The sequence below is a fragment of the Bacillus rossius genome, chromosome 10, assembly GCF_032445375.1.
Source record: "Bacillus rossius redtenbacheri isolate Brsri chromosome 10, Brsri_v3, whole genome shotgun sequence".
Taxonomy (NCBI): Eukaryota; Metazoa; Arthropoda; class Insecta; order Phasmatodea; family Bacillidae; genus Bacillus; species Bacillus rossius.
Window position 1 is genome coordinate 59,963,456 of NC_086337.1, and position 17,788 is coordinate 59,981,243.

The 17,788-nt window shown below is 40.5% G+C and overlaps 1 protein-coding gene across 2 annotated transcripts in view; it reads left to right on the forward strand.

The window, feature by feature from the left end:
- The first annotated feature begins 15,245 nt into the window (after window positions 1-15,245).
- Window positions 15,246-17,788, forward strand: part of LOC134536292 (CXXC-type zinc finger protein 1-like) — a 41,816-nt gene continuing 39,273 nt past the window's right edge. Inside the window, exon 1 of one of the 2 annotated variants that reach the window (XM_063376043.1) lies at window positions 15,246-15,485. In XM_063376043.1, coding sequence (XP_063232113.1) covers window positions 15,453-15,485 — 33 coding nt within the window. In that variant the 5' untranslated portion in view covers window positions 15,246-15,452. Of the gene's footprint in view, window positions 15,486-15,701; window positions 15,834-17,788 lie in introns of those variants that run through there. The other variant, XM_063376044.1, reaches the window with a different exon arrangement.

Genomic DNA, 17,788 nt, shown 5'->3' on the forward strand with positions numbered 1-17,788 from the left:
TTGAGATGCAGCCAATATGATCATAAATCTGTTGTATGTCTTCTCGGATCAAGATGCATTAAAGAAACCACAAGGATTCTACTTGAAGAATGCAAACGTTTAGAAGGAACCCTTAAAAGTTCCTCAGAGTTACCTCATCTCCAGGAAATAAATTCATTTACCATGCAGACCACTGTAAAAAAATTAAGGCCAAGTACAAGATGCTACCATTGCGCAGATAGCTTAAGAAATGTTTTGAGGGTTTAGAAGTAAAAATACCCAACTTTCGTAAAATATTATAAGACTGTTTGAAACCCTTACCTAAAAAAAGTTTTTAAAATAAACTGAAAATAATATTTTATATACATTTACTATTAATGTCCCTAATGTAAAGAATATTAAGTTTTGCAGTATTTGATTATAAATGCTTGCAATATTGGTAGCTCTTGTGAGTATAGTGGCTTCAGAGTAGTTTTCATTTGCGACCCATTTTCATCAAATATAAAATTCCCACTGTTATTAAAAATTATATTTTTTATTGCTTGTATGTTAAATACTCCCTTGCCAATAAAACTTTTAACAGTTTATGGTCATAATACTGGAGGCAGTAACTAACTACATGGGAAATATATCAAACAAAGCGAAGTACAGTTATCTTATAGTGCAACAGGTAAGAAATTGTTTAATAAATTACCTTCTGTGGCTTATATTGCAAGATATATCCATTTTAAAAATAACCTGTACAAGTAGTGTAGTCAGAGACCTTACTACCTCTGTGAATTTTATGTTATTGCTAATGCTACAATGTTTTCATGTTTCATTTTAACATTGTTTTGTGTTGTGTGTTTGTATTGCTTTTATGGTTTTAAATATTTTTACATCAAATCCTATTTTATGACAGCTATAATGTTTTCATGTTTCGTTTTAGCGTGTTTATTGTCTTTTTGATTGTATGTTTGTACAGCTAATCCTATTTTGTGATTTGCTCTCATTTTTATAATGTTTTTTTTAAATTTTATTTTTATATTATTTTAAATGACAATATTAAATACGTGTATCCTGTATCTAATGGATCATTTTAACATTTAATCTACCAATCAATCATTCGATCAACATGACCCACTTTGCTTTACCATTGATGAAGTGTTTTTGTCTATGAAGTGTTGTGATTGAAGAAGGTTTTTTGGTGATGGTGAAAAATAATAATTCATATAATTTGTCATAGAGACTGTGTTGTATAGTGTCAAGCCAACTTAATTACCTAAGATTACCTTATTCCCTGATTAGTTTTTGTAGTAGTGCTAGGGAGGGTAAGAAGGCCTCCAACGTTATAAAGTTTAACTTGCTAACAGGTTCTCAAAAGTAGCTATACTATTTGAGAAGAAGTACATTTTAAAACACGTTAAAAGATGTTTAGTGTACAGACTGGTTTATATAACAATGTGAAGAAATGGCTCATAGTTCTCAAGTTGTACTTCTTACTATTAAACTTACGCCCTGAGTTCAAAAGCTAAAAATAGCTGTTGGCTAGTTAGCATGATATATTTAATAAAACTTCTAGTTTAGGAGTAGAGGCCTGGGTACAAAGTTGTCAATAAATGCAAAGTAATACAAACTGATAATTTTCTTTCAAAGCTGTTCCTCAAAACATTTACCCTCATTTTAAGAATGATGTCAGGTCTGTTCACAATTCCACGTGCTCTTCTTAAAAAATTTGCACTATAATTTGTATTTTTTTTTATTAAAAATTACATAATTTAAACCTATAATGCTATTTAGTTTTACCTCCTCTGTTCTAACACCAATGTTCAGTGAAATTCTGTAACCAGTACGACTGTTTACAGTTATATTATTATTTTGATTATTATTGTAACATTAATTGTATATTTCATAAGCCGATCTTATGTATTTAATTATTTTATTGTAAAGAGGACAACCAAAGTTAACCTATATAATACATCTTATTGCCAGAGACAACACCTTTTTAACTACAGGGTCATCTAAGCATTATTCTTTGGAAACTTTATTCATTTGCCTTAGTTCAGCACTCTTACACGCTAATATCCAAGTTTTATTTCACTATGCAGTTAATTGGTTTGCTGATGGTCTTATAGCTCCTTGGTTGCTAGGGACGGAAAATAAATACTTAGAAGGAAGAAGAAAGGGAGACGTCATCGCCATCTTGCAGCGGGAAGACGTTTCTCGGGCTGGGGCGAACCAAAGTCTTGGTTGCCGCCCGAGGAATTGAAGATTCGCGTCATCCGCGGTCGTGTGCTATCCAGAATTCCCCAGACTATGATTTGTGAGAATAGTTCTGGACTGAATAAGTCTCAGATAGGGAGTATCGGCGACATCTAGTGCCAACTTCCGCGTCGGTCCCGTTCGTCCCCGTAGTGGTTCCGGACGACTGATGTCAGCGGCAGCTTGGATCGGCCACGACGTTTGGTGAGACTGATCTAAATTAAAACAGACTTTTTAGGACGAGAGGGAAGTCGATTCTTCAGCCAGACCCCCGGCTACATTAGATCTTCTGTAGTTCGCCAATTACAGCTTCCAGCATCCAGTGTTCCAGCGTCGCAGCAGACCACCTGGAGGTCCTAAGAAGAGAGCCTCAAGCCTCCGACAGATTATAGCTAGACCCGGCATGGTAGTCGATGTGTTCCTGTGACGTCATTACATCTACTTACTGAAACCTAGGTCTGAACAGAATGATAACATACACAGTAAATTATTTTGGTTGTTCCTCTCGCTGAATTACATGTTAACAGTAACTTCTCGTCAATATCAAAGAACCCATTAATATCGTATGTTTTCCCCGCCATTACTTTTTTATTTACAGTAAACGTCATTTACGTATAAAACAGACCTGGTCATAGGTAATGCAAATTTCCACTAGTCACACAACACTACCTAATTTCTTTTTAATAATTACTCTCCTGCCAGTAATACAATGCAGTGACATGCTAGCTGTATTAGCAGTCTGGGTAATCGATACAGCAGCAGCGTTCCTGAGATCTACTGCGGAGAGAATAGGCGCCAAAACCCCGCAAGAACACCAATAGTTTAGAGTGGCGCCCAACGTGGGGCTTGTACAGTTGGCCACACACAGAGAATAATTACATACACAAATGATAATGTTTCTTGCATGATTAAAGCTTTGGTGTCTTAGGGTTTTTTTTTCCATAAAGATCTGTGTGAGACCCTTATAAGTAGAGCCAAGATTTTATGGTGTTGCAAAATCAAAAATGTGTGCTTTGTGATTAAAAATTGTCCATATTATCTTCATAACAAATTAAGACTCATGTAATAGTAATATGTACACACAGAGCAGAATAATTGTGTTTATTAACTTTTCATATATTTTTTGTTAACTCCTAACATGCAAATAAAATGATACCATGTGTTTCAATCAAAAAATTATTTACATTGTTTTCCTTCCTCAAGACACGTGTCAAGAGAAAATTTCAACAAGTTACATTTTCTTCATCTGCAAGACAGCATCAGTTTACTTAAATGAATATGCAACACGTTCAATTTTCTCACTGACAGCATCAGAGAAGTAAATATTGACACTAATGTTGCTGAAAAATAACCTTGAGGAAACACAACCTGGATTATTTTGAGTTTTTTTTTTATTTCAATAGAAGTTTATTTAATCACATCAAATAGTATTTTAAATAATACACTTAGAGCAGTTACGATGAGGATTAAATTACTGATAGTTTGCATCGCCTGTCCAAGGAGTTGATAGAAAGCTAATGTTATTTTCTTCATATCCCTGCAACAAAGAAACAAATGACAAATTACTGACCATTATAGTGTGTTTGATATGGTCAACAACTTGTCACATCACAAGTTGGTTTGGTCAGGCAACTCAGAATAGTAACTAGGCATAACACTCTTGAATATTTGATTCTGTTAATATACAATAACAAAGTTTATTGACATTTTAAAGTTACTTCTTTAGCAATGGTTATTGTCGAGTTATTAATTAAAGAAAAATGGATACTGTAGTGTTGTATATATTGCGTGCATAGTGGTTGATACAATTAGGCAGTTGGTACCGCGGGTGGCGGGCAGTGTGTATGTAATGGCGGCGCGAGTGACAGATTCTTAAACACAACATGGTGTCAGGTGTAAAATAATGGGTTATACTTTGCATATCGCGATTTATTCTTACCATTTACGGTTCTTTATGGGTACGAGAAAGTGCAATCAGCGGTTCGGAGTGGTGCTACGGTAATAGTGATATATTGCTGTCTTGTAAACGCGGACGAACTGGTCGTGAACACAATGGCGAGCGCAGCGCAGTTTCAGATTGTACCACCGGACAAGTTCGACTTTCGCACACCGTCCGAGTGGCCGAAGTGGATAAAACGATTCGAAAGGTTTCGTTTGGCGTCCGACTTGCAAGAAAAGTCACAGGAAGCTCAAGTCAACATGTTATTGTACTGTATGGGTCCAGAAGCTGATGACATGATGGAAACATTCGCACTTCAGAAGGACCAGGTGGCCAATTATGATATAGTGAACGGCCGGTTCCACAGTTTCTTCTCGGTAAACAAAAATCTCGTTTACGAACGAGCCAAATTTTTCAAACGTAGACAAGAAGACAGTGAACCAGCTGATGTATTTATAAATGATGTGTTTAAACTTGCGGAAACGTGTGAATTACAGACCTTGATAAATGAACTTATCACTACAGTGTTGGTCATCGGTGTAGCAGACGATAAGCTGTCCGAAACACTACAAATGGATAGCACACTAACCGCAGAACAGGCTGTTAAGCGAATAAGACAGGCAGAGACAGTGCGCTAGCAACAACAAACAGTGAGACCAACAGAGATGTCTATTGATGCCATACGGAGTACCAGAAAGTACCAACACCAGCCAAGGAAGCAGCTAGCAGTAGCACAGCCGGTACAGCCGAGGACGCAGACAAGTGATAGCCATCAACACAACAAAGAATCCGCTTCAAACAGATGTTCGAAATGTGGTACCAGCCCTTCACATCTATGGTTTAAGTGTCCGGCCGATAAAATCAAATGCCATAAATGCACAAAGAAAGGGCACTATGCACGGTGTTGCAGAAGTGTGCACATACAAGAGTTAGGCACAGCAGACGTAGGCCTAAGTGAAACAGAGGGTAATTATTATTACATGGGGGAAATATCGGCCATGGAAATATGCTCAGATCCGTGGTTTATTCATGCAAAGGTGGGAAACACTGTGGTGAAGTTCAAGGTAGATACAGGGGCAGATGTAACTGTCATCGGACAAGAGTTAAATGAAAAGTTAGGCCTAGTCGTCACACGCACCAGCAAGAAGCTGTTTGGTGCTGGTAACCGGGCTATCGAAGTTGTTGGGGTAACTCAAACGGCTATGTGTATAGGCAAACAGTGCATTGAGCAGGAGATATTTGTGGTAGCAGGTCAGCAAATCCCGCTGCTAGGTAGGCCAGCCTTACGAGCCTTTAACATCGTCTAGTTGGTGATGGTAGGATGCTAGAAGAAGTGCAGGGGAAACTTGGCACACATAATACCAATGTTTTTACTTACAAGTTTCCAGAGATGTTCAGGGGGTTAGGGAGACTAAAAGAAAAGTATGACATTGTGCTAGAAAAAGACTACAAACCGTATGCAATTTCAGCCCCAAGAAGAGTAACTTTGTCTCTTAAAGAGGTGGTCAGAAGTGAACTACAGAAAATGGTCCAAGAAGGTGTAATTTCACCAATCAGTTCCCCAACAGAATGGTGTGCACCGATGGTGGTAGTGCCTAAGAAGAACGGTGCAGTAAGAATCTGCGTTGATTACACAAAACTGAACAGGTATGTTTGTCGGGAACGTCTCCAGTTACCTTCTGTGGATGAGTCATTGTCACAGCTAGGAGGAGCAAAGGTATTCACAAAACTTGATGCATCGAACGGGTTTTGGCAAGTGCCTGAGTAAACACAGTGCAACCCTAACCACATTTTTGACACCATTTGGACGCTTCTATTTTAAGCGCTTACCATTTGGTATCAACTCGGGTCCAGAACATTATCAACGAAGGATGCAGGAAATACTAGAAGGGATGACGGGAGTTGTGAATCAAACGGATGACATCCTCATCTATGGGGCCACGGTGGAGGAACATGATAAACGGATAGACCTAGTGTTGGCAAAGTTGAAAGAGGAGGGTGTCACACTCAACAAAACAAAGTGTCAGTTCCGAGTGCTCACAGTGAAGTTCTTAGGACACATAATAGGCAATGGTGTTGTACAACCTGATGTGGAGAAAACCAAAGCGATAAGGAACATGCCAGAACCTACAAATAATCATGAATTGCATCGGTTCCTCGGCATGGCCAACTATCTGATGAAGTTTATCCCACATCTATCGAGCAAAATACAGCCACTAAGAGCATTACTCATTAAAGGCAATGAGTGGTTTTGGGGCCTCGCACACAAGGAGGCATGGCAGACTGTCAGAGAGCTAATGCAGCATCCTACACTCGCACTGTATAAAAGAGGTGCAGATGTTAGAATCCTGGCAGATGTCTCATCGTATGGGTTAGGAGCAGTCCTAGAGCTGCGGCAAGAGAACAACAACTGGAAACCGGTTGTATATGCATCCAGGAGCCTGACTGAGACCGAAACCAGATACGCCCAGATTGAAAAAGAAGCACTGGCAATCACATGGGCATGTGAAAAATTCCGGGAATATATTATAGGCACAAGCGTACACATTCTCACTGATCACAAACCACTGTTAGTATTGCTGGGGTCAAAAGCACTGGCAGATTTAACTGCAAGGCTACAGAGGCTGCGAATGCGGATGATGTGTTTCAGGTACACCCTACAACATGTGCCTGGAAAAGACTTCCACGTGCCGGATGCACTGTTGAGGGCGCCAAGAGAAAAACCATTGCAAGAAGGCAAGGACATCCTTGAAGAAGAGTTGCACATTCAGAATATAATACAAGAAACACCATTTTCAGGGGTGCTCCTGGCAGCAATCAGAAAAGCACAAGAAAGTGACCTGGAATGTCAACAGTTGAAAGAAAACATTTTGAATGGGTTCCACAAAGATTCTGTATACTGGCCTCTGAGAGGAGAAATGACATATAACAAGGGCCTCATCATGAAAGGAAACAGACTTTTTGTCCCACAAGGACTTCGATCGTACATGCTACGGCGCATACACGAAGGGCACGTGGGAATAGTAAAATGCCGTCGTCGCACAAATGAATCGGTGTAGTGGCCCACCAGGATGTCCAGAGAATAGTAGAGAAATGTACAGTTTGTATAGAACATAGAAAACAGCGATCAGAAACATTGAAGACTACACCATTACCTACTAGACCATGGCTCATGTTAGGCATGGACATAATGGAACTGCACAGACAACACTATCTGATAGTACAAGACTACTTCTCGAGATTCCTAAAGATCGTTAGCCTAGATAAGATCACGGCAGAGGCTGTTATAGCACGACTCAAAAACATGTTTGCCAGGCATGGGATACCTGAAACAGTAAGGACGGATGGAGGAACCCAGTTCACATCTGCAGAATTTAGAAAGTTTGTCAGGGACTATGGTTTCACCATGGAAACGTCCAGCCCAAGATTCCCTCAGTCAAACGGGGAAGCTGAAAAGGCAGTGGATATTGCAAAACGTCTTCTCTCCCGATCAGAAGATCCAAATCTGGGTCTCCTCGCATATAGATCCACACCACTTGAGTCTGGTTTTTCACCTGAGGAATTACTGTTTGGAAGGAAATTGAGAAATACACTGCCAATGGTTGAGGCCAAGCTGGTGCCATCGTGGAATGCAGAGGCCATGCTACAGTTCAGGAACAGATGTGAAAAGCTGAAAGAAAGGAACAAGAATAAACACGATGAGAAAAGTGGAATACGAGACTTACCAGCACTTCAGGTGGGTAGCAAAGTATGGATCACATACATAAAGAGGTATGGTCGAGTGAAAAATATCGCACAATCGCCACGATCATACGTAGTTAATACAGAAAAAGGGACACTACGGAGGAACAGACGGCAGCTGATCGAAGTGCACCCACAAAAAGATGAGTACAGGAGGGGCGACCAAATATTAACAGGAGGAATGGCAACTACAAGTGGGCAGGCCAGAAGAGAAAAGTTACCTGGTCTGGCAGAGAATCCTGCATTTCAGGTTTTCCCAGGGAGCTCGCAGAGTTCAGGAGGAGCTTCGTTCTTCCATGAATCCTTGGAGGAAGATGTGCGGAGCAAGGAAATGGAAGGAGCCAGGAGAGATAGCAGGCAAGAATCTAGTCCAGGAGGAGAGCCCTTCCGTGGATTCTCAGACGAATATGGACAAAGGAGGGAAACTGAAGGAGCCAGGACGAACTACAAGCAGCTGCCAGATAGAACAACGCAGAGTGGGAGAGCAGTAAGAAAACCTCAGAAACTGGACCTATAAAAAGAAAGTGGGGGAGATGTAGTGTTGTATATATTGTGTGCTAAGTGGTTGATACAATTAGGCAGTTGGTACCGCGGGTGGCGGGCAGTGTGTATGTAATGGCGGCGCGAGTGACAGATTCGAAAACACAACAGTTACATTGTCCTTTTAATTCATTCTTGTTACCAACACTTGTGATTACACATAGTTCTTTTTATAACAATTTGCTGTTCTGACCAATTTTCTAAAGATGAGTAAAACTAAATGTCCCCTCCATTCCCCCAACTTCATTGTAGCTGGTAAAAACCAGGGAACAAGGCTGTGTGGAACGATTGCTGCACAAGAATTCGCGGTTGTCGGAGGTTAAAAGTAGTCGCTAATGGTTGAAAAATATTTAAATAATATACCAAAAAAAAAATTGCGGCTGACCTGCGTCGTTGGGTACAAATGCCCCTGCGTGGCCTACTAGGAACGGCGGCGGTGGTCGTGATGTTAGGGGTCCCTGATTACTGCTGCACTACTGGCCCTACACAGCATAGCACGCTGAACCCTAACCGGGTTGGGGAGGTTCCACAAATAACGTACACGAGTCTGTTTTGCACTGTCGTATACACGTCGCGCACAGAGTGTGCAGAGTGGATGTTTAATTAATTAACTGTCATGTCCTGCATTTGCCCTCGGCCTCCTCTCTCTGCAACCAACATGGCCGCCTCGCAAAGAAAGCTGTATCCCAACAGGCTTCTCTACACCAGCCGTGGGATATAGGCTAAGAGTGGTGCCGCGAACATATCATAGATGGCAGCACGCATCTTTTGAACGGTTATAGCAGTGCATATGGATTTATTAATGACTGGATCATATAATATGTGTGTCAGTGCGATATATGTTATAAGTAAATAATATCCTAGTGTGTGAATTACTGGGGAGGGCACAGGATGGCCTGTTTTTCTGTATTGGGGAAAGATTGTCACTTTGTCAGTGGCCAATGTCTGAAGGAGCTGTATATAAGAATAAAGCAGATAGTTGGAAATTGGTTGATTGCTTTCTGCTTACCTCTCCCCTCCTCCTTCTTCTGGAGCGGCCCTTGGGTGCTCGCTCTAGAACCTCCCTTTCCCTCTGGAGCGGCCCTTGGGTGCTCGCTCTAGATTCCCCACTTCCCCTATCCTTGGAGCGGCCTTCGGGTGCTCGCTCTAAGAAGGGGAGGTCTGGACACTCCCCAACCTGGCCAGCATGCAAAAGTGGCACACCTAATGTCTCCGTAGTTCCGCTCCGCTCCACCATCTGACGTGTAGCGCTGGTTGTTCTGCGGTGGTATTTTAAGCTTTGTTGTTATGAACAACTCAACATAATAATCATTTAAATTTTCATTTAAATGTTTAAAATGCATTAATCTCCAGATATCGATACAGTATTAAATTGGATGTGTTTATTTTTTATAAGTTTGGGAATTATTTCATAAATTAGGTCAATTAGGTTACGAAGTATAGTTTCCACATTGGCATTGGCGGGAACTTCATTGTGAGCAAGGAGCATTGATTGTTAGTAAAGAGAATAAGCGTATATTATTTTAATTGTGAAAATGCCTAACCTTTTTGTTGCACCTGGGTGCAAAACAAATTATCAGGCAAAGTCGGACGAGAAAGTTGCAATATTCCGAGTTCCCAATGATGACAATGTTAGGCAATTGTGGCAGAAAGCAATTCCATGAGACAAGTTTGTACTTAAAAGATCCCATTATGTATGCGAAAAACATTTTGTGGAAGACGACATTCTCACAAAAAAAGGAACACAAAGATCAGTTCGGAAACGTCATTGGAATAGTAAGTTAATTTTTATTATTTGTATGAATGTAGTCTAAAGATTACTTATTTTTGTATAGGCCCAACTTTTTTAAAAATGGAATGTATGATGTCGAATTTTATTAATGACCAGCACAACCCTGATAATACCTGTTTCTAAGTAGTTTGACAATACACCATTTTTTATTAAAATACAAAATTTGCAAAACGAGTGCGATCTCTTCCTTAAAAAAATTATAAAAATCCCAAAATACTTTTATTCAGTGCTTTAAACTTTCCTTTGTTATCTTAAAAGGCACAGATACGGAATTCAAACTCGTTTAGGAGTAATAGCAGTTTGTAATTTACATTACAATACCTGTGCATTCATGCGGCTATCAAATTTATTTTAGCTTGCTGTGTATGTGCGTCTTGTTTTTTTCGACAACTTATAAAAACGTATATATTTTTTATTTGGATATTGTAAGGCAATGTAAATAAAAAAAAATTAAAAAAATATGTCCCTACTATGCACCCAAGCTGAAGCGTCAACACTTGACATGAGACACGAAACATTGACGATGGCACTTATTTGTGTAGCAAATAATGTATTGTAAATGCAGGTTTGGTATTGTTATTCAAATACGTAAATCAGCCAAGTTATGTAATTTGATTCAGCCTTTAATTTTAAATGTTAAAATATAGTGTAATTATATTAAAATTCATTGCAGTGCATCAAATACTGTCGTAACTCTCTACGTTTGTAATTATGGAGTATAGGGCCACCATGGAAATAAAAAAAGTAAAAACACAACTTATTTTACTTCCTTACATGATTCCTGATCATTCTGCAAAACGGCATTGCGATATTTCCAGTAATTTTCATAAAAATTACCTTTTTAAACGAGTGTATTTTTTAAAGTTTTATAGACATTAACAAATTAGGTTGCGGAAATGTGGCCCTATGCCCGATTATCACGTTACTGTGCGTCCTCCGGCAATGATTTTAAACTATCGTTGTATCGTATATTATTTACCTCTTGTTTGTTTTTCACGAGAATTGACACATTCATCATAACACCTAGTGATATATTTCCACCGCAAGACACCTAGCGCTAGAGTTGAATAGCGGACGTCGAACGAACTATGGAGACAGTAAGTGGTCACTTTTATCTGGCGAGTGTCCAGACCTCCCCTTCTTAGACCGTGGGCTCCATCTAACGCCCCTTCCTCGCACTGTACCTGACTCCACCCCTCCTCTACTCCTGGCCCAGCAAAAGGGCAGGATAGTGCCAATATCTGTGAGTCAAGGAGCAGCTGCCAGCCTACCAGAGGGCCTTTCGCCCCACCTCACGTCACTCCATCACCCGACGCTGTTGCCGGGACACGTCATAACGTTGGCAATTACACTTGCAGTTACAGTTACACTATTTCCCTATACAAAGTACACTATGATTACACTGGGCGCTCTGACATGCCGTCCCTAAAATTAAGTCCTCACGCCAGTCGTGGTTGAGGGGGAGAGTTTGATTGGAGTGTGCCAATCCTGTAATTTGCGAACGGCGATGCGCGGGCCCATCTGTGTGGACCGCAGCTCGCTATGAAATTAATTAAAATCTTCAATTAGATGTGGCCAGTGTCTGTGCACTTCGGCAGTTAACTGAAAACCTGTTATTGCAGGAGTCGGCCCGTGCCATTTATTGCACTGCCCCGCGTAATACGTTGTGCGGGGAGTGTTATGTTTACGTGGCTGGGATAGGCCCTACACCGTAAGAGGACCGGGCGCACATGGAGAGTTGATTTAAAAAAAGGTTTTGGTGCGTGACTATATTTACCAGAATGAATTCAGTGTCGACTATGGTTGATGGCTCCCCGTGAGACGCGCGTCCGTCCCGGTCCGCGAGTCGCTCGGTACTGGCATCTGGCCCTGGCGCGAGGGGAGGGGTGAGCATCCTCTCGCACCAAGGTTTCTAAAGTTCCGTTATTCTTAAAATATTATATTAATAACAAAATGTAAGTGGCTCTAAATTCACACATTAAAAATTAACCTAATATATATTGACGTCAGGCGTCGTACCCTCCAAGATGCAGATGCAGTACCTGTCCTCCCAGTGCACCGTCTGTGAAGTGCTACGGTCAGGGACGCTCCAGCGTGGGCCCTAGCATGCCAGTGGGCTTCTTTTTGTGTTGTAAATAATTATGCTTATTATGAATTTTTAAATGGTCACGAACCTCCACAATTGTGTATATTTTGCAACGTAACAAAACTCTCACGTCTGAAACACCGTGTAAATACTTCACTTGTCATATATTAGTAACTAATTAATTCATGTGTAATTTCGCTTTTTAATTAATTACTCATAATGTTGTGTTAATAATTCTGTGATTTTTCTCAAGTGCTTATGAAATGTTAGTAATGTAATCACAGCCTGGCGCATCGCGAGGCGGGCCTCTCCCACGCCGGCCGATTTCCCCTCCCCTCCTCCGCGGCCCGCTAGCGGGTGGGGGACGGCAGTGGTGTTCAGGACGCGACAGAGAGCAGACGTGCGCTCCGCTCCGCGCTGCTCGTGAGGCACGTTTTCTCATCTCGAAGTTCGCCGACAGTGAAACGTCACGGGTCGTCTCTGCAGATGAGCTGCATCCGTTATATCACTGAACGTATTCAGTTTTACGAGTTTTTCCGGGACTTCACCAGCCAACGTCATAGGCCGTGTAAGCGCATCTCCGGACCGCCGAACCTCTCAGTCAGTACGAATACTCATAGGACCTTATTCCTCTTACGTGACGGACCACGTACGTGCTGTGCACCGTTACAGAACAATCATAACTGGAGCCATTAGCTACGGTATTACCTCCCCTGTTCGTGTCGGGACGTATTCTAAAGACGAGACTTATTTCCGGGAGTCCGGGTCGCGGTGGGGAGGGTGCTCATTCCGCGACATGCCAGCCAGGCTGCGGCAGGTTCTCTATGCGAAAGTAAAAGGGGCTCGTGGAAACGGACATCACCGAGTTATCCTTGGAGTTGCCTACCCTTCCTCCTTCCCACCTAAAATTCCCTCCAGGTCCCGTATTTTCCAGTCCCGGCCACGTTGGCCTGAACTCACTCCTCACCGACGAGAGCTACACGAGCAAAACAGGACAATTTCGCAAACAGGAAATCAGGGACCTAAAGCAAAGGGACGTCAATATGTTTTGGAAATTAGATTTAACAAGTTTATATGAAATATGTTTGAATAATCTGAGTCACCCTAGACTGTTCGTCGCTTGATGACTGCTCCAGTGGAGAATGATACACGGAAATTTGGGGCGGTTTTAATTAAGTTACACACTACGTTATTGAAATTAGACTGAAGGCCACCAGGGGAGCACTCACAACTGTTTTATTAAAAAACCACACGTGAGAGACCCGGGCACTCCTATGTCGCACTTCCCTTGCACGTGGTTGTTAATTAAAAGTGATGTGATCATTAATGTGTGTTGAATTTATGATGCACAGGACTCGGGTTGTCTGGTCGATAAAGTCATGGGCGTTGATTCTACCTTTGTTCCGCGGCGCTCGCCTGACTCGGGCGGGCCATGGCTAGGGGCGCGTTCCGTTGGCGGGGTCGGATACTGACGGTTGCAGGTCGGGCTTTAGGGTGGCCTTCGGTCGGACGACGTCAACAGTGCATATGTATTTTATAATTAATGTACAATGTAAGATGCTTGTTAGTGCTATGTGTTTTTAATAATTAAATAGTGTCCTTGTTTGCGGGTTACTGGGGTGACAAATGATGACCTGTTTATAATGTTTATCGCTTGTATCAGTAACCATTGTATGGAGGAGTTGCATTTAAGCTAGGTATAAATTTACCTAGCCAGAGATCCCTACCCCAGAGAAATCTGGGGGAAATAAAGCAGGAATTTGGAATTTGGCTTATTGTTTTTTGCTCACCTCTCCTCTCCTCTCCCCTCCCCTCTCACTCTCCTCCTTCCTCTGGAGCGGCCTTCGGGAGCTCGCTCTAGATTCTCCTCCCCTGGAGCGGCCCTTGGGAGCCTGCTCTAGGATTCCTACCTCTCCACCCCCCTGGAGCGGCCTTAGGGAGCTCGCTCTAGAGCTCCGACTGATACCCCTTCCTCGTTTCTTATTTGACCCCTCCCCTCCATAGCCCCTCTCAGCAGTGGGTACTACCTGCCTGCAGGAGCTGTGCGGCTACAACGTGTGAGCGCACTACGCCCAGGAGGTCTTTCACCCCACCTCACACCACCCCAACACTGGACGCTGTTGCCGGGATATGTCAGCGTGAAGCGCAGGCACCTCGGCAGGCTGCCTAAAACAATAAGATTTACGTAGCACATGAAAAAGACTCGTAGTCGAGTCACACATTTTAGTTACGGACCGTACGACACGTCATACGGCCGGGTTAGGGCCGACCGGGGACCTGATTAAAGAAGAATTAGAAATATTACCTATGGATGTTACATGTGGATTCTGGTGCGAAAGTTGGATGCTCCCCGTGCGCGGGGCTGCCGGCCCTGGTGAGTGCTGGAAGGCTACTGACTACTCTCCCTGGCAATCCGGCCCGGGAGGGGAGGAAAATCTGTGGGAAACCACGGAGCGCGGGAAGATGATGCCGGCCAGTTTTGTGAACGAAAAGAGTTTACAATATCATTAATTAATTAATAAGAATTATTTGGCATATTACAAGTTTTAGTTTGTGTTTGTTAATTAAATTGCATATGCACTCAACTCCCTTTTGCGCATTGCCACACCCGGCCGGGCGCTTCGTCAACACAGCTGGCCGTGACTGACATCACGCCGTTCGAGGCACTCCTCCCCCCTGCACTATGCTACACGCGCGGGTGTGTTCGTAGCACTGCACTGATTCAGGTGTTGAGGACACATAACGGCCTGTGCTCTCAGAGGGAGCACCGACGGTGGCGTAAAATATTTATTATAGTTTATTTATAAATATGCGGAAATATTTTTATTAAAAACTAATACTAAACTATCCAGATGTTTAATATATCGATTAATATCACACATAATTTTATTTTATCTGCTGCTAGTTACTCTATGGGGTTTTAACTTGTTTATGTTGAATTTTTTTAAGGCAATTTGTGAGCTTTATACGAAATAGCATTATACCGTAATTTATTGTTACGTAAATAATACGATTTTTTTTCTAGGTTGACCCGCAAATTATTATTATTTATGAATGTTATCAAATATTAAATTTATTGACATCCCAACCTTTTATTTATTAAATAGATCCTACTATTCAAAGTAACTTTACAGATGTGCGATGACATGGAATCTGATCGTCCTTCAGTAAGTTTTCACAACTTTTCTGTCGGGGCAAATTCTTTTATAATAAATAAATTATTTAATTATGTAAAATTTTTAATATCAGATTAGTTTGGAATGATGTTTACCACATACCTCAATGTAGAGAAAGAAAAAGAAAGTAATTTGTGTGTAGTTGGGAAGGGGTAGACGGAAAAATGTAATGACGTCACGAAGCGGCAACAATTGAACCTAAGATATGTTGTAGGCGCATTTCTCTTTCTCTCTTGCGTGCGGCCTGGTTTGAGGCCACGGGTCGCGACACGAGGATTTAAAACGCATTAAGTTGGAACAGTTATTCCGCAGTCTAAAGACGTTGCAGAGGCCATGCATGTATGTCATTCTGTACATGATTGTGTTTATGGTCTAGTTACTAGTATTATTTTCAAATGAAAACTATTAAATAAGTTTATATTTTAAGGACTTCATTGAATTCATTTTCCTGAATGTTGAAACTAATTTAATCTTCTTTAGTAATGTATATTCAGTAACTGAAAAATTAAGAAAGACTATGACAATGATTTCTATTACTTTGAAAGTGTTGCACTAGACACATTCAATATAAAATAGTAATTACTGTGATTTTATATTGAATATAAGTAAATATTAGTGATCTTTTATAAAGATACATGGCAATGGATGACAAATTTTAAACTTATAGTTGGTACTAGTGAAAAAGACACTCATTTAAAATTTAATTTATTGTTTTAAAACTATTATGTTGATTACCAGAAGATTTTATTATTAATTAAGTGTGAAGGGATTTTGAGGTGTTAGCTAAATTATCACTTCTATTTTGGGGGTCTATTTTGGGGGGAAAATATGCAGATCCAAAATGTATGGAATGATAAATTATGTAGTAAAGACTGGTTCTAATGCATATACCAGTAGTTTTTTAATGGTGTTATATTTAATGACATGATTCTCCATTTCTATTGTAAATTGCATTATCAAGTTGTATTTATATTGTCATAATTAATAGGCTCAAAGAATGGAATAGTTAATGGTTCGAGTAGACATTGCCCCTTTATGACTTCTGTGCTCAACTCCTATTTCCCTTGCATCACAGGATACTCATTGTATTTTCCTGTTCACACATTGTGTTTGATCTAAGAGGAAGGTTTCAGATGAACATTGTATGATCACATACATCCTTCTTCCATTTACATGAAGGTAATGAGGCATAGCACTACCTGTTTGAATTACGTCATCATTTAAAATTGTGTGGTGAACAATCATGAAACCAGGGAGTTGTTGCTTCCAAAATGGATTTGAGTAGGTAGTAGTTATGCATTAAAACTGATGACTTTTTGCATCTATAAGATATTTTTCCAACAGTTCATGTCAATCTCAGGACCAGTTAGAATCAAATCTCCTTTCCTTCCTATGTCTGTGCACATGGAATTTTCATTTTAATCATTGCTGGTACTACTTTATATTAGGGATTTATATTATGTATTTGTTTATTTTTTTATTTACTTCAACGTTCTAGAAATAATTGCTCTATTTTGAAACTATACGTATCAATGTGGCAACATTATAAATAAACTTTTTTTATGAAAACAAATGCACTTTCACCTGTATGTGAATGAGATCTAACATAAACACTATAAATTGCTTGTATAACATTGAACAATACCTATTCTTAACACGTTTAAGGTATTGGGTAGTTTAGCGAATTTCACACATTGTTCGACACATCACTATGCACGTATATTTTTAACAATTTAACAAATTTACGTTTAGGTTTCATGAATTGATATTTTTTTGGTAGGTATTTGTAAAGTTTGGCTGTACTGACTGCGAACACTAGAGGATCAATATTTAGCTGCATTAAAAGCATCTAAATGAATATTTATAGTTTGCCTTTTGTGATGTCCATTAAGAGCATTGCTTTTTAAAAAAGAAGTATTACCATGAGTCAGCCTAGCTTATTAATAACTTTTGCTTGCTTTGTGAATTTGCATTTTAATTGGTCATATTTTACTATTTAAGAAGATTGTGTGGGTTGGGTTCAAGGACAGTCCATACAAAATCTTGACAGCAAACTTTTGTAGAATTTATAGTTCTTTTATCATACCCTTTGATCCATGTTCCTATATTTTTTTTGTGGACAAATATTGAAGATGTGGATGCATTAATGCATAGTACACACTTCTATGGATGCAGAGTGGTACACTTGTTTTTAGGCAGTGTGAGATACTACTTACAGGCACTATTTTAGATTTAATAGAGCTTGGGCAACCCAGGTGGTTTGTCTATGGTTAAAAGAGTTCATTGATATGATC